This window comes from Neomonachus schauinslandi, chromosome X (genome assembly GCF_002201575.2).
Source record: "Neomonachus schauinslandi chromosome X, ASM220157v2, whole genome shotgun sequence".
NCBI lineage: Eukaryota > Metazoa > Chordata > Mammalia > Carnivora > Phocidae > Neomonachus > Neomonachus schauinslandi.
The window spans coordinates 124,617,644-124,635,312 of NC_058419.1; the positions used below are offsets into that span (position 1 = coordinate 124,617,644).

A 17,669-nucleotide genomic window follows, 5' to 3' on the forward strand; every position below is an offset into this window, starting at 1 on the left:
CATCCATCCATCCATCCATCCATCCATCCATCCATCCATCCATCCATCCATCATCTATCTGTGGATCTGTGTAGCTATCATCTGACTGCATCAGTCTGTCTTTAACTCCTTTTGTGACCCTTCTTGCCCTGGAATCAGGGAACACGGTTTCTCTGTTACCCAATCAGAGTCCATTCTGTGGCACAGAATAAAACCCTATTGTCATATCCGCATTAAATAAATAAGTGAAGTGGGATTTTATATTTTGGGTGTGCCTTTGGGGAGGAGGCGGGAGTCCTGAATACAGACACATTCAAATCAAACCCGATATCCATGTCTGTCTTTGTCTGTATTTACTTTTTCATTATTTTTTTTTTTAAGCAGGCTGGGAGCCCAATGTAGGGCTACACCTGAGCTGAAATCGAGTCATACCCTTAACCGACTCAACCACCCAGGCCACCTCCATCTTTGTCTTTGTTTAAATAGAAATGCCTTCGCAATTATTTGTTTACATGTGAATACTTTTATATAATGGCAGTTTTGTGGGCTGATCTGCCAGGGGTTCTTTAGTTGGGATCTATCACTACCGTTTCCTTATTCTTCTCTTGTTCTTTTCCATTCCACAACATGTAAACAGGGAGGTCGTGGATTAGGTATTTAAAATCCTCTGCTAGGTTTGAATGCGCTTTTGGATCTGGGGTGTGTTGTGGTTCTTGTGTCTTTGATTATGAGCTTCTTAGGAAATGAGAGACTCTCCCGTTTGTAGTTAGTTGTATGTTTATAGCAGAAGACATCGTGGGGCGCCCATCTCTGGGGAAACTCTGCTTGAAGGGAGGCTGGCGAGAGGCACCGTTCTGTCTCCGGGAGTGTGCAGTGTGAGTGGGGACGGGGGACAGAATTCCATTTCGTTCTAGTCTTCGCAGTTCCCTGCAGTCATTCAGGCTCAGGGGCACTGGCTAGGATGGACCTGTCAATAAGTGGCACTTGCTTAAAAAACTTACAGGGACAGCAGGAAGGACATCATGAGGAGTCTCTTACAGGAAACTACAGGAAATTCCTCTTTTCGCCGCTGTCAAAAAACAGTGAAGTTATTGAACTAAATTTAGCAGTAGACTGAATGTGTGGTAAAAAAACAAAAACAAAAACAAAACAGGGAAAATAAAAGTTAAAAAAGAAAAAAAATCAAAGTAACCTAAAAGAAACTATCCAGGAGGGAAAGAGTCATAGCAGCTCACTCGGAATCCTGTCCCTACTTTTTTTTTTTGGTAGCAAAGAGAAGGTACACTCAGGTAAGAGAAAAGGAGGCAGGTGACCTGCTCCAATCACCTCTGACAATCACTGGACTTCCAACTAATCAGACTGAACAGGTGATCTCGGAGCAAGAGACATTTCTTACAGATACCTTTAGCAAAATATCTGCGGTCAAATCGTGCATCTGTGGACTTAAGCGATACAGCTTCTTCTTTTTTTTTAATATTTTATTTATTTATTTTTAGAGAGAGCGTGTGCACGGGCGGGGCGGGGGGAAGGGCAGAGGGAGAGGGAGAGAGAATCCCAAGGAGACTGCATGCTGAGCACAAAGCCCGATGCAGGGCCTGACACGGGGTGTGATACCATGACCCTGAGATCATGACCCGAGCCGAAACCAAGAGTTGGATGCTTAACAGACTGCGCTACCCAGGTGCCCTGTGGTAGGGCTTCTTGAAGATGATAACATAGGATACTCGACTAGGGTGTAAGATAGAGGTGATTTTTCCTAAAATTGTTTATGTGAAATAGTGTGACTATTAATAATTTAAGACTCACAAGACGTAAAATACTACACAGGAGAGTCCCCATGTGCCCACCCCCAGAGATAATAACTTCCATAATCAGAGGACATCCATAAAACCAGGAACTGGCTTCTCTGTGATCCCGTTAACACCTGTGTGGACCTTATTTGGATTACACTGGAGGTCCTTTATGTGTTATTATTATTTTTTTACAAATATATGGAGGTGCTTTAAATGCTCTGTGTTGCATTCCCTGTGAAATCTGAGGTATTTAGGGCCAAAGGTGTTTATGCCAGGCAGGAACATAGGACCAAGATGCCACCCTGGGATCCAGCCTTCTCCTCACTCCTGCTTCTCAGTCTGTGTGGGTTTCTCTGACTGTGCCCACATTTACAAAAGGACCTCCATTGGCTTAGGCAAGAGATACTCTGCTTGCTACTTCTATTACATGGATTTGTCCATTGGTGTATCCATGAGTTCATTCATCCACCCATTTATCCAAATAACATGTGCCCAGGAATTAATCACAAAGGTAGGTAAAACATACTTGATCTACAGAACCTCCTGCCACAAGTTACAAACCAATCCCAACATGGACCAAAAAAAATGGCGGCCTCTGATACTTTGGAAGTTGGTGTGTTGACTGGAGCACTTTTGTCACGGCTAAACTTACAGAAACATTTTTCCCATGGTTCTCTAAGCAAGAGCACTTTGTGCACCCTGGGCATTTCTAGTTCTCCTTGGTCCTTCCAATGCCACCTGTAGTCTTTTGTGACTTAATTTGCCAGGTGGAGTTCCATTCCCTGATATTACAGACATGGTGTAGGCAATCTGCCTCAGAATGTGGTCGACCTCATAGCATCTCTTTTCAGATGACATTTCTTCAACTGCATGTTTGTGGAAACTTCTTCATATATATTTTTTGCACATGTCAGACTTTGGAATAACGGTGATAAAGTGCGAGTGGAGGCCTTGACCCTTCTCTGTGTGCCTATAGCAATAGATTTGTCCCTAGTCCCCATAGTCCCTGGGGGATCCTTTCCCCATGGGGTATGTTCTGCCATTCAGTCAATGGTTGATAGATGTCTGCATCCAGTACCCTAAAGAATAAGGAGTAGAGGGCGCCTGGGTGGCTCAGTTGGTTAAGCGACTGCCTTCGGCTCAGGTCATGATCCTGGAGTCCCTGGATCGAGTCCCGCATCGGGCTCTCTGCTCGGCAGGGAGTCTGCTTCTCCCTCTGACCCTCCCCCCTCTCATGTGCTCTCTCTCTCATTCTCTCTCTCTCAAATAAATAAATAAAATCTTTAAAAAAAAAAAAAAGAATAAGGAGTAGAATCAAATGCCAACTCAGTAGAGCTTACGTAAAAAAAAATCTATCTCACCCTAAATTTTTTTGGGGGGGCAGTTAATGTTCTTGATATAATATACATGCAACAAAATTCATGCATTTTAAGTGTTCCCATTGATGACTTGTTGACAAATGCATAGAGTTATGTAACCACCATGACATAGAACATTTATGGAGCTGACTTTCATCTTACACTGATGGAAAATTCATTTACTACCTTGGCTGAGATGCCATGTGATGGGCTTTGCATGTGTTTATTTTATTTAAACCCTGTTGGGGTAAAGAATTTATCTTTTCAGTTTTATTGAGATATTATTGACACCACTGTGTAAGTGTAAGGTGTACAGCATAAAGACTTGACAAATACTTACATATTTTGAGATAATTACCACGATGTAGTTAACATCCATCTCCTTATATAGTTAAAAAAAAGTTCTTTTTCTTGTTAGGACTTGTAGGCTACTCTTTTAGCATCTAGCAGTGTTAACTGTGGTCGTCAGGTTGTATGGTAGTGCATCCAAAGGACTTAGAACTATCTTACATCTGGAACTTGTACCTTTTGACCATCTTCATCCAGTTGCTCTACTCCCATACTCCACCTCTGGTAACCACAAACCTGAACTCTTTCTATGAGTTGTTTTTTCCTTTTTAGATTCCACATGTAAGTGAGATCATACTTTGCCTTTGTCTCACTTACTTTACTGAGCATAATGCCCTCAAGTTCCATCCATGTTATTGCAAATGGCAGGAACCTTTCCTTTTTTTTTTAATGGCTGAATACTATTCTACTGTGTGTCTTACTGGGCAGAGGTGGATCCTATGGCCATCCTTACCTGCAACAAAGCTAAAAATGGACTTCTCTACTTTCTGAAGGGAGTTATTCAGAGCTGGGGGTGTATATTGGTGAGCTTCCCAACACCAAGTGGGGAAATCTCTGCCCATTTTCTTTCCACCATCTTGATGCCTTACGACCAACACCATTAATGTTGTCTTGTGTTCCGTGCATTTAAGCTGGCTGAGCTGAAAATTGCAGCGTTGCTGGTGTCGTCCACCTTGAACAAGGCTGTTGTCCTCTGTGGTCCTGTCATCTGACTGTGGCGTCCAGGGACTCCCTGCATCCCCCAGGGTAGCTCAGGCTCTGGCTGCCATGCATAAGTAACCTGTTTTGAGTTCTGCATGCTTAACAGCTGACGCTGCTCAGAGAGAGCTTGAAAGACATTGCTGACAGAAATGTGGAAAAATCTGAGTCATGGTTGGTGCTGTCTTTCACGTAGGCACAGGGAACATCCAGTTGTAGGTCAAACACTAGGGCTGAAAAGACAAACTAGGATGTAGTTTGTCTTCATGCCGCCATCCAGGCGGGGTGGAGTGAGCAACCCAGTGATGAAAGGGCTCCTTCTCGGGGGCGGTGGATAAAGATGATCAGAAGGAACGGTACCAGAGAGAGAAAGAAGGAGGAAGGCACATGGCCTTCTTTCTGTCTTGAGAATCTGACGACGTGGCAGGACTTGTATGTTGCACTTCACTCTGTCCTCTCGGGGAGAGGAACAGTAGAAGCAGAAGGACTCATGTGTTTGCCCCAGTTCACAGATCAAATAAAAAGCAAAACCTTTCGCCAGATGCTGGTGGCCCCGTTGTGTGAACCTGACCCTCTGGAAACATCAATGTCTGCATAAAGACACCTAAACTTTGCCAATTCACCCTCCTTACAGCCTTTCCCCTCTCCACGCCTCCTGGTTGGGACTTGATTCCATAGCATCTCGCCAACACGCGACTGCCTTACCCCGTTACCATTCTGTGTTTGCTTCCCAGTGTCCTTCCGAAGAGAATATCCCTCATCGTTTGCTTCTTCTTACACAACACTTGCTTTTCTGGGTTTTGGCTGCTCCCTCTCTGCTCCTCCTACGGTAAAATATTCATGATCGGAAACTCCACTTAAAAGCCAAGGTTACTCATCGTGGCCCCACCCCCACCACTGCCTGAGGAGGTGAGATTTATTTCACAGCTCGGCAATTCTCATTTATAGAAAACGCTAAAACAAAGTGTTTTTGCTTGAGTGCGACTCTGTGCTCTTTCTCACGTTATCGTGCGTGGGTCCAAACCCTGTGCAAGAAGAATGGACACCCATGGCTGTGTGGTTGTGTCGGGAGGGAGGAGAGCGTCCTTTGTCTTCTCCAGCTCTCCCTGATTCCTTTCTCCCTCCTGTTTAGGTTAATTCTCATTTTTCCAACCAGAGAGCCCTAACTGTTCACCGTTTTCCATGCTTTCTTGCCCGGGAAGACCCCTTCCCATGCGGCACTGGTTAGACACACAGTGACGGAAAACGCAGCCGCCATTTATAAGCTCATTGGGCGCCAGGTACCCCGAGGCTCACACGTACAGATTTCCATTTTTCTGCCCCCCTACTTTACCTCTTCTCTAGCCAAAGATAAAATTCCTTCGGGTCTTTGATCTCATACTTGCAGGAAGTGGTTGCCAGTCTGTGTGAGGGGTGGAAGGTGGACACCATGCCCCACACCGAGGCTCAGAGGAATAGGACAGTCTGGCGGCGGAGGAAGAGGATGCATTTGGGTTGGAAATGTCCCACCAGGGTACAAACGAGGGTTGGATTTCCTTGCATATGTATAGTGGTTGCAATTTTTAAATTTCACCCCAGTCTCAGCCCTCTATCCCTTTATATCCTACCCGAATAGGTATCTATTCCCATATCATATGGGGATATATCCCATTTTCCAATCCTTAGCAAATTTTAAAATACAGACCCAAGTGCTTTGAGCAGGCATTAGCGTGTTAAAGAGCCTTTTTCATGAGCGTCTCATGCCTGATACCTTTGTGTTTATCTAGAAACCCCAAAGAGAAAAGCCACGTTGCAGAAATGTCTACCATACTTTTCCATTCTAGCTGTCCTTGTGTGCATGCGTGCGTATGCGTGTGGTCTCCACGATGCCTCATGTGTACAAATGATGGCCAGCCCTCCCTCCAGTTGAACATTTCAGAGGCAGGTGATTGTCTTTGTTGACGTGTGCATTATATGTGCCCTCACCTGAAACTTCCAGAACAGAGCTTCTTGCAAATACTGTCCCCGGCCATATACTAGGGCTGGGAGCTGCCGAAGCTGACGGTTTCTCTTAAGGTCCTGATACAGCCTCGTGTGCTGTCTCCCCTCTAGGCACTGGGACGTTCGGACGGGTGCAGCTGGTCAAGGACAAGACGGCCAAGCATTTCTTTGCCCTGAAGGTGATGAGCATCCCCGACGTCATCCGCCTAAAGCAGGAACAGCATGTACACAACGAGAAGTCGGTGCTGAAGGAAGTCAGCCACCCATTCCTGGTCAAGCTGTGAGTCCCTCCCCACTGCCTTCTCCTGGTCCTCACCCTCTCTTGAGATCCCAGGCGGGGTGGAGTGAGCTCACAGCTGACCCTCAGGCTGGCCGGGTCCAGGGAGAAAGCTGCTGTTGGGACCACTGCCTCCCCCTGGGCCTTGCTTCCCTCCTGGCTGAGCAGAACATACGTAAGGACATGGGTGGTCCTACCAGACACCTTGTTCCCCTTGTCCCCTTCAGGGTCACCGTCACCAGCTCCTGTTAGTCATCGGCTCAGCCTCATTCATGCAGGCCACTCCTTGGGTTTCTCGCGGATGACTATGTATCTCAATTTAGATGCATCACAGATGTGTCCAGTTGAGGGTGCCCTGCACTGAACAAATAAATCCCTGTCCTCCCATGCTATTTGCTAGTAGAGGGTAAGACCGTTCTGCACCCAGGTGCCAGAGATAGGATGCCCAGATATAGCTCTCTTTCCCAATCCACGGTGTGGGTGCCTTCCAGCCAGGGTCCATGTCTCCCCTCTGCCATCTTCTTCTCGTTCTTTCTCATTCCCACCCCACAGCTCATGGCCTGATCTGGGGCCCCCTGTCTTCTGCCCTGATGTTTGACCCTGGCCTCCCACCTGGTGTTGCCCTCCCAGCCTTGCTTCCTTCCGAGGCATTCTTCACCTTCCAGTGGTGGTGGTCCTCCCCAAATACCTGTCTGGTGACCTTCATTTGTACCTACAGATCCTCAGGGAATTGTGAGGTACCCAGAACCCGGCCCCAGCCACGTAGGGATCATCGTGAACTGACCCCTGGGTTTACCTTCTGTTCGCTCTCTCTTTGCCTACACCCTGCCGCCCGTTGTCCCATCAGGGAAAGCCACCTGTGGTAGAAGGGGGCAGGTGCTGTCATCGTGATCCCTTGCCTGTCGTGGGTCACCCCTCCCCTGCAATGCCTCCTTCCTGTGTGTCTCTGCACTGGGCATCCCTCACCAGACCAACTCCAGCCCTTCTTCTCTGATACACCTGTCCACACGCAGAGACAGGAGCCCTTTGTCATGGCTCTGGAACGTCTCCCGTGCACACGGACTCTGTGAAGGACGCCTCTAAATGCAAAGCTGCCGGAGGAGCCCTCCCATCCTCCAAGCCCGAAAGGGTGTCTTAGCCAGAGTCCCTACTCTGTTGCATGTTTAATGAGGAGGAGAAAGGAATAGGCTGAATTTTTTGTGGTTTTACTTTCCTTTTATGGAGCTGCAGGTGATCTTGTGCCGATAAGGAGGGGTCAGGTGCGTCTCAGGGTTTCAAGTCATGGAAACAAAAGTAGCCGGTGATTCGGGGACTCCACGCCGCTCACTCACCACATGTGATTCTCCCATTTGGTCCGCGGTGGAACAACACTTATAAAAACGAGTACATTAGATCTTCCTCTGGAATTTGGGAAAGCTTCTGGTTATGTCTCTTGGAGGATCTAAAATAGTGATTCTGGGGAGGATCTTTAGCTCTCTAGGGTTTTAAATAAATATTGTCTACGGGAGACCTGGACTCCTTTATGATATTGCCAAATTGTGGTGACACGTCTCTGGCTTCCTTCCAAAGGCAGGGAGTCTCCGGCCAACGACTTTGTGGTTGAGAAGACACAGCGACCATGTGTCGACGCATGATGGGCTTTGTGATTCAAAAATCAGAGTGCAGATCACATTTGAATGTAGTCTTTATACATGTCAGGTTCAACGAAGGGTGTGGCTCAGCAGTAGGAATGTTTCCTCATCATTAAATCTACACGGAATTTGAGGAACAATTTGATAGTCTACTCACAGGTTTTGAGAAAATGTGGCAGGACCTCATTTAAAAATCTGTACTAATTTTGAGCAGTTTTTGGTTTCCCCCCCACAGTACTGAGCACACAAAATGAGGCACGTTGTCGTGTCTGTTCTCCTGAAATGCTCAGGATCTAGGGAAATTATTATCAACAACAGATCCTTTGAAGACTATAAATTTCCAGGTGACCTTTATCCAAAAATTATGGAAAATAAGTTTGTCCACTGGGGATGCCGTAACTCAATACCATGAAGTAGGGAACTTAAACAACACACATCTATTTCCCATAGTCCTGGAGGCTGGGAGTCTGAGATCCAGGTGGGGCTGAGGCTGGTTCCTCCTGAGGCCTCTCTCCTTGGCATGTAGACCCCGTGTTCTCTCTGTGTTCTCACATGGTCGTCCCTCTGTGCATATCTGTGTCCTCATCCCCTCTTCTTCTTCTTCTTCTTCTTCTTTTTTTCTTAAGATTTTATTTATTTGTTTGAGAGAGACAGCACAAGCAGGGGGAGAGGCAGAGGGAGAGTCCTATGGGATCAGGGTGTACTCTACTGACCTCATTATACCTTAATCCCCTCTTTAAAGACCCCATCTCCCAATACAGTCCCCATTCTGAGGTCCTAGGGTTAGGGCTTCAACATGTGAATTTTGGGGGGATATAATTCAGCTGTAACAGCTATTTAGTGACTTGCCCAGAGTAGATCTCTCAGAGCACGTGGATCTTACTATATTTCTAGCACTTGGTTTTTTCTGTGCATTCTCACTTCAGTGACCAGGTGTTGTCTAAACACTGGGTATAAGTTGAGCTAGTGAAATCAGGCTCTGGAAGTTCTCCGAACATAGCACGGAGAGCACACTGTATCCGGATGGGAGCCACGGGGTGTCCAGGGCCACATGAGGAAGGACACGTATTAGTGGGAAAAGACCATCAGTGAAAAATGTATTTAATCCCCCAGCTGTGCAGTTTGTCTTGTGAATGGAGGTCGCTTCACCCAACATCTGCTTCCCATACTATGTGGAAAGAGGGATCTTCCCGTACTTTCTGGAAACATGCCCCAGCTTTTGCTTGCGTTTCTTGAGGTCACGTGGAACGCTGATGATTCCAGGTGTCAAGCTGAGCAACCATTACTTGGAGTGTGAAGTTGGAGTTGAGTGACTTGGCAAGTCCGCCGGTGCCATTATCCGAGTTCAACATGGGAACTGCTCTTGTTGTATTTTTGTGAAGATGCTGGGGCATTCATTAAATGCGCATTTGAGCACACGTTCTGTTCGGGGATAAAGCTGTTCCGAAGGCCAGCTCAGCCCGTGGAGATAATTTTAGAAGAGCTGGGTAGGGGTGCAAAATCAGGATTTCTGTGGGACAGAGGCTTGGGGTCTGCCCAAACCCCAGTCCTCCCACATCTGTTCATTGCCCTTTGGGCGTGTAGAAATTGCTGGTGTCCTAGAGTTGTTTGACCCCAAAACAGGGGTTCTCCACCTTGGCACTGTTGACCTCGGGGAACCAGATCATTCTCTGTGGTGGGGTTGCTCTGTGTAAGGTAGGAAAGTTAACAGCATCCCCGCGCTCCCCCTGATCAGGGCCAGTTGCATGCTATCCCCAGTGCTGACAACCAAAAATGTCTCCAGACATAGACAAAAAAACCTCTTAGGGGGTGAAATAGTCCACAGTTGCAGACCACTGCTAAAGAGCAATAGACAGATGATAGATAGTAATACATTGATAGATTTGATGGAAGGATGGAGAGGTACATGTACATGTATAGTGGATATGATGGTGGGATGGATGGATGGATGGAAGGAACAAAGAAAGGAAGGAAGGCAGAGAAGGAAGATAGGTAGAACAGATAGATGACAGATAAATGATGTGTAGATATTTGATATAGATGATATAGACATGATAGATAATAGATACATAGATGATAGATATGATAGATGTATGGTTGGATAGATAAATATGGATGCATGGATGATGGATGGATAGATAGACTGGATAGATGAATGGATAGATAAGTAGATAGATAATAGGTAGGTAGATACAAACATACATATGTAAACAGATAGATAGATACAGAGAGAATCTCCTATGCTAAGGCAAGTCTTCCCCACTTCAGCACTGTTAACATCTGAGGCTGGAAGACTCTGATATGGGGCGTCCTGGGCACTGTAAGGTGCTGAGCAGCATCTCTGGTCTCCACCCGTCACATGCCAGTAGTGATCATTATGACAACCAAAAATATCTCCACATTGCTGAGTGTCCCCCGGGGGTTACCATCACCCTGTTGGGAACCGCTGCCCTTGGGAGATTGACTGCCACGAGCCCAGTTCACCACAAGGTGATGGGTAAACCAGAAGTCTGGTTAGTCAGCATCCAGGAAGACAGAATTCTGGGGAGGGTTGATTCCCTGCACCATCAGTAGGCATCAGCAGATCTAATGGGAGCTGCAGTTTGTACGGGGCAGCCAGCCTGGTGAGACGCAACTCAAGGACATCAGCTTCACGCTAACCAGCTTCGTGCCACCATCTCTGCTTGGGGAGACACCTCGTGAGGGCCAGACAGTGAGGCCAGGCTGGCCTGAGGCTGTCCCCTGGTCCTGCGTGTGCAGGGAGCATGAGTTGTCTACTCCTGTGCTGACTCTCTGAGGTCCCCCACGTATCCTCCTCCTCCACCCTGGCTCAGGGTGTACTCCATTGGGGTTGTTAAAATGGCTTGTGTCTCTAAGTGCTCTTTCTGCAGTGTCGTGACGCTACTCTAAAGTTAAGACATGATCGTGTGTCTCAGCCCAGAACTCTTCGGTGACTCTCGATGACCAACGGAGGCAGGTCAGGGACTGTAGGACACTTGTCTCCTGCCTGTTGCCAGCTTCGGCATGAGCAACCGTTGCAGCTCCACGCTCGCCATGTTCCCAGGGTGCGCTCACCATCCTCACCCTCCTGCCCCTTTCTCTGGCCAATGCCAGTGCTTGCTTCTAGAGTTCTCAAGTCTTCGGGGCAGAACAGTCTCAGACCTTCCTCCTAGCTCACATGCTTGCTCCACCAAGAAGCTTCCAGCCGCACCTGGCCTGGGTGGACACCCACTGGGGGCCTTTCGTATCCCTACTGTGTACCACCTGCAACAATATGCCTCGGTGCCTGTATTTCAAATAGAATTCTAGTGAAATCATTAATTCTGAGAAACCAGGTTAAACCAGGGAGAAACCCAAGTTAAACCTGGGAATAGCTTAAAAAGAGAAATAACTGGAGAGAAGTCAGTGGTCATATAAGAAATGCAGGGGGAAACTGCATATTGCATGCTGGGTGATGGGCAGACTCCTCATACATGTGTGATCATATAGAGAATTCAGTGTTATTCCATAGTTAATGGCTAGCTACCCACCTCCCACGTGCTGGGCTTCTTGCTGGGAGGTGAAGTTGCTGACGTCTGGCCCTCTCAAAGCTATCGAGGGAGCTGACCTGCATGCAGACAGACGTAAGTAGTGGAGTTCCCATAGGGCGGCGAGTAGGGACACTGGAGCAAGGCTTGGTCATCCTCCTCCTGAGGAGCCCTGCACGCTGACACGTGGAGAGGAGCCTTCCCCAGACCCTCCTCTTCCATCTCTCCTGTGAACATGCATCCTGCTTGCCTTTCTCCTGCTAGAACACAAACCCACAGGGTTAGGATCCCACTCTCTGTGCATAGAAAGGTGTCTGGCATATGATAGGTGTTCAAACTCAAGGATGTCAAGTGCGGGGATGGGGAGGGAGCTTCCTGGGTACATTACACACCACGCTGCAGACAAAGAGAACAAAGAGACAGAGTTTCAGGAGCAGATTTCTGTGATTGTAGGGGCTGTCAAGTCTGAAGTCTGTGGGATTGGCCAGGTGGTTCGAAATTCAGGTAAGAGCTTCAGTCTTGAATCTGAACTCTGCAGAACCACCGGGCAAGCTGCTGACTCAGGCACAATTTCTATATGGCAATCAAATCCAGAGGCAAAATTCCCTCTTCCTTGGGAAACCTCACGTTTTTTTGTTCTTTTTTTGTTTTTCCCCCAAAGATTTTATTTATTGAGAGAGAGCGGGAGCAACAGAGCACAAGTTGGGATGGGGGGAAGAGGGGAAGGAAGAAGCAGACTCCTCACTGAGCAGGGAGTCTGACACGGGGCTCAATTCTAGCACCCCAGGATCATGACCTGAGCCGAAGGCAGACGCTCAACCGACTGAGCTGCCCAGGCGCCCACATTCTTTTCCTCTTAAAGCTGTCAACTGATTAGGTGAGGCCCACCCATATCATGGAGGGTCATGTACTTCTAAAGTCCATTGACGGTAGATGTTAATCACATCAAAAAAAAAAAAAAAATGTCTTCACAGCAACATCGAGACTCCTGTTAGATCACATGTCTGGGCACCTCGTGGAGTTGATCCATAAAAGTAGCCATCACAAGGGGCAAAAGCAAGAAAGCTTGAGCAGAACACTGGAGCCATTCCTTCATAGGGCATTTGAAGTGCCCACTGTAACGAGGGGTGGGGGGCAGCTCACCCAGGCTGGATAATGAAGCCGGACATGTTACCTGCAGCCACGGAATCCAGATCCTGAGCAGCATCGTGGCCAGAAACCCCATTGCACACTCCTGCTCCCGTCCCCAGCCTTCAGGAACCGTGCTTTCATGGAAGTTCATGTGGATTCCCAAACCTTTGCTTGCGCTTTCACGGGACTGGGGAGTTTTATCCTGCTCTGTTCTCCCAGAGGTTCCTCCGTTTTCCTTCCCTGAGTAGCATCTTTCAGGCCCCCTTTCATGCACCTCTGGGTGACAAGGGCTCATTCTTGTCACTGCCTTGTCTTGGACACCCTGTGCTCAGCTATGTACGTTGCCACCACAATCTTCATCAAACCCTCTCTGTGCTGTTGGCTGGTCGTTACCCATTGGCTCGGAGGGCCTGCAGGAGGCCAAGGACAAGTTCACCCTGGCGTTCCCCCACACCTCTGCCCACGTCCTCCCACACCTCTGCCCGTCCTCGTCCCAGGTCCTGCTTCACGTCTGCCTCCAGTGCCTCCTCCATCTTAGCCCTGTCTTATTTTTCATTTCTCCTAACCATGCCGGGTTGGTTTTTGTTTGTTTTTCCAAGATGAGAAAATAGCACGTGTCTTCTGGATGCTTCTGACTGGTTGTTCCCATCGTTCTGAAGGACCTAGGGTGGTGTTTCTTCACCAGCGGCTTATTCCCCTTCTTCAGTGTTCGGGTGTGTGCTTGCAAACTTTGGAGACAGAGTTTGTTTTCCTTGCAAGCAGCTGTTCCCACATGGCAGCTGCTCTTCAGGAAACGGGCGCGTTGACCGTTTCACTAGGGTGACCCCTACCCACCATCCCGCCCATGGTGTGACCAGGTGATGGATTTGCAAAGCAGAGCCTAGTGACTTTACCTTGTGTCTTGCCGGGTGGTGGTGGCTCTTTCTCTGAGCGGGGAGGACGTGGGACCACTATCACTGGTCGCCGAGCAGCGACATTTCGGATGGCACCTCTTGGCGTGCTCCAGGTGTGTTGTTCTGCCTGCCATGGGGTGGAATCAGTCAGGCTTCCAGTGCAGGTAATGACAGTCACAGGCGGTGATCTTGCTTTATCAGGGCCATTCTGGAAGCCTGCTTGTCATGCTGACATGATCTCCATCGGGGTGGGAAGGAATGCATCTCACACCTGCACGGCTCCATCCACCTTTACCTCTTCTTACTACGAACTTTGCCTGATGAAGTTGCTCCTTCTGGGTTTCTCAGCCTGGGCACTGCTGACATCTGGGGCTGGATTCCTCTGTGACATGGGGCATCCTGGGCGCTGTAGGATGCTGAGCAGCATGTCTGGTCGCCACCCTTAGATGCCAGGATCTCGATCCTTTCCCAGTTGTGACCACCAACATAGCTCTGAGCATTTCCAGCTGTCCCCTAGGGGGACGGAACTGCCCTCGCTGAAAAACCCAGCAGTGAAGACAGACACACACAGTAAGTGGGTGTGCGTGGGGTCCCGCTTTCTCTTTCTGGACACAGCCTCTGAGCCAGGAGCTCCATTACTGCGTCAGTGATGACTAGCCCGTGGACCCCACCACGGTCCCTAACCCGGTGCGCTTCATTGCATTCGAGCAGAGCCAGGCTAGCACTGATGTTGCCTAAAGCAAAGATCTCTCCGTGTCCACTGGCTTGGGTCTGCTCTCCATGTCCCTTAGTCCGTGGTTGGGTAGTTGGCAAAGCTGTTCCTCGTAGTCAAGGGGGAAAGAATACCGTGTTCTGACTTTCTCTCCACTTCTGTTCATTTGAAGCTTAAAAGCAAAAATGCTGACAATGTGTCTTTGAGTTTTGGGGCTCAGGGAGTGGGTGGGGTGGCGGCATCCATGCTAGTGGGCAGTGGGGAGAAGTGGGTGGGAAACAGGGCAGCCAGGGTGCCATGGGGGTGTGGGGCTGGGAATGCGTGAGCCCGGGCACATGTTTGCTGGCCTCCCTGTGCACTCGCCAGGAACAGGGGTTCCAGGAGGCACGAGGAGGAGGTCATGCTGTTCCCGCCTGGCACAGCAGTGTATTTGGGGTGGTACATGCCCAGCAGGGTGGGCGGGAGGTGAAGTGGATGCCCTGAGACAGCTGTTCCTGGAGGGAGTGGGTGCACAGCCACCGGCTAGGGGCCGTCGGAGCCACTGAGGGTAGGCACGGGACCCTTGGGGACAGGAACCGGAGGACACCCTGGGGTGGGGGATGGAGCAAACCAAGCGCACCTTAGGGCAAATCTGGCTGTCACAGAGCGAAGTTGGAAAGTAGAAGGAATGTTCCAGAGCCTCAGGTTGCACGAAGAGGTGAGCAAGAACAGATAGGGTGACATCCATGGAAGGTCTCTCGTTTTCTTGTTTTAAGGGCAGAAGCCCTTCACTGCAGCATCAAGAGAAATTATGACAGACTCTTTAAATGAATGAGGCTTGATTTTTGAGTCAATTCATACCTTCGGTTAGGAGCCCTGCCACAGACTTTGCAAACAGAAAGCGGTCAGTGTTAGTGGCAGAAAGCACTGCTCTGAGCTGAGGTCAGGGGCAGGTGGGGCCCAGAGTTGGAAGGTCCTGTGTGTTCCTTGTCACTGAAAACTACAGCCCATTTGTTTGCTCTTCGTAGGTTCACAACTTGAATACATTTAAAAATGTTAATTTTCTCATTGCAGTAAAATGCACCTAAACATGCAGTTGGCCATTTTACCTATTTTTAAGTGCACAGCTCAGTGGCATTGGGCACATTCACGCTATTGTGCAACCATCCCCACCATCATCTCCAGAACTTTCCATCTTTCCAAACTGAAGCTCTGTCCCCATGAAGCAGTAACTCCCCGTCCCTGTCCCTCAGCCCCTGGCCCCATCATCTACTCTCTGTCTCTATGGACGTGACTCCTCTAGGGACCCCATGTACGTGAAATCAGTCAGGATTTGTCCTTCTGTGTCTGGCTCATGTCACTCAGCACCATGTCTTCAGGGTCCATCCATATTGTAGCAGGTGCAGAACATCCTTTTCAAGGCTGAGTCTTATTCCATTCTGTGCATGGTCCACATGCTCTTTATCCATCCGTCCATCCATCCACCCACCCATCCACCCATCCATCAGTTCCTCCATCCATCCATCCATCCATCATCCATCCATCCACCCATCTATCCATCCATCCATCCATCCATCCATCCATCCACGGACACTTGGATTGCTTCCACATTCTGGTTCTCATAAATAATGCTGCTAGGAACATGCAGTGTACGAGTGTCTGTTCGAGTCCCTGCTTTAACTGCTTGAGTGCATTTTCAGTCTTGAATTATATCTCCCTCCTATTCGTGGAGGGACTTTAGATTTTCTCTTTTTGGTTTTTCTTTTCTTCAGGTTGTCTCATTCAGGGCTTTCCTATCTTCTTCTCACTCTCCCTCATCACCAGGTCATCCCATAGACAGTCTGATATGGATCTGTGTGTCCTTAAAAGTGTGCATGAACACACAAACACACGCACACAGGGTTTGGGCATCATTGCAGTATATTATACATACCCTTCCCTCTATTTCTGTCTTGCCTGCATGGGGATCCCTCATGGGGGGTTTTGGAGGACACATTTGGGATGTTGCTGTTGGGACAGGTGTGTGTGCGGGTCTGCATGTGCTCCAGAAATCCTGCTCTCCTCCACCAGTCCCACTTGCTCCTGGTCCGTCCTGCTCAGATACCTCCCAGACAGTTCAGAGTCCTTCTGTCCAAACATGAATTCTTGACCTTCCTCCTGGCCTCCTATCCCCAATCAGCTCTTCTTTCGAATTCCCCAAATGGCCCTTCCAGCCCCCCGGGTGCCATTTTTGATCTGCTTTTCTTTGCCTCTGTGCACACTCCAGCCCAGGGTCCTGCCCTTTCCTGTTCTAAACCACATCACCAGATCCGTCAAGATCTGTCCAGTTCAGTGGCATCTTCAGAGAAGCTACTGCGGCTCACCCACATCCCTTGCTTTCTTCTGAGCGTCCACTCCAGATACAGGCTAGGGCTTCCTTCTGATGTGAACACTGGCCTGCGCCATTCTTTGCTGTCAAATCCCATGGGAGGGGGAGGTTTCCTGTGTGCATACAATAGAATGCAAGCTCTTTGGTGTCTCGGTTTCCAGCCTTCTTGGATGTCCCACCTTCAGCCTCTTTTGACCAGAGGTGCATCCTGCCTGTGGGTCTCGCCTTCCACCTGCTCTTGACTCCCTGCTGCCATCCTGTGTTTCCTATTTATGCTCAGTTCCCCAGCTAGCCCGCAAGGCTCAAGACCATCAGCAAAAGAACTGCCCTTTCCATTGTTGTGTACCCAGCTTGTTGCCTGGTATACACTGGGTCCTTGGTCAAAATTTACCCAGTAAGGGCACCTGGGTGGCTCAGTCGGTTAAGTGTCTGCTTTCGGCTCAGGTCATAATCCCAGGATTCTCAACGGGCAGTCTGCTTCTCCCTGTACCTGCCCCCCACCACTCGTGATGTCTCTCTCTCTCTCTCGGATAAATAAAATCTTAAAAAAGAATTTACCCAGTAAATGAAGCAAAGAGCAAGTTGAGTATGGATGTGGATAGATTGTGTTTCATGAGTTGTTGACCCATGGTGCTTGAGCAAGACTCCTAATACATACTGAACTTTAGATCCAGAAATGCCTCTTTTTCTCCTACCACTGGTGGCAAACCCACTTACATCCTTTTGCCCTTGCATTTTGTTATTTATAGACTCCATGCAAGGGGCGGAGTCCTGCAAGGAATGGGAATGAATTAACCAGTGCATTGGCTGATGCCATTAGTCCTGTTTCTCATTTTCTAAACTCAGATTTTAATTCATTTATGGCCATCCAGACCCGTCCTCTCCGCCCACAAGCCCCAAGCGATGACTTACTGCTTATAAATGTTTTTGTAATAGTAACGTCAGCATCTCCTTGAATATTTTGGTGCTTATTAATAATGCCCAACACATTACA

The 17,669-nt window shown here is 48.6% G+C and overlaps 1 protein-coding gene across 2 annotated transcripts in view; it reads left to right on the forward strand.

The window, feature by feature from the left end:
- PRKX (protein kinase X-linked) overlaps positions 1-17,669 on the forward strand; it is a 76,323-nt gene that overhangs the window by 23,038 nt on the left and 35,616 nt on the right. For both annotated transcript variants that reach the window (XM_021681953.1, XM_021682657.1), the window contains exon 2: positions 6,269-6,437. In XM_021681953.1, the coding sequence (XP_021537628.1) occupies positions 6,269-6,437 (169 nt within the window). The remainder of the gene's footprint in view (positions 1-6,268; positions 6,438-17,669) is intronic.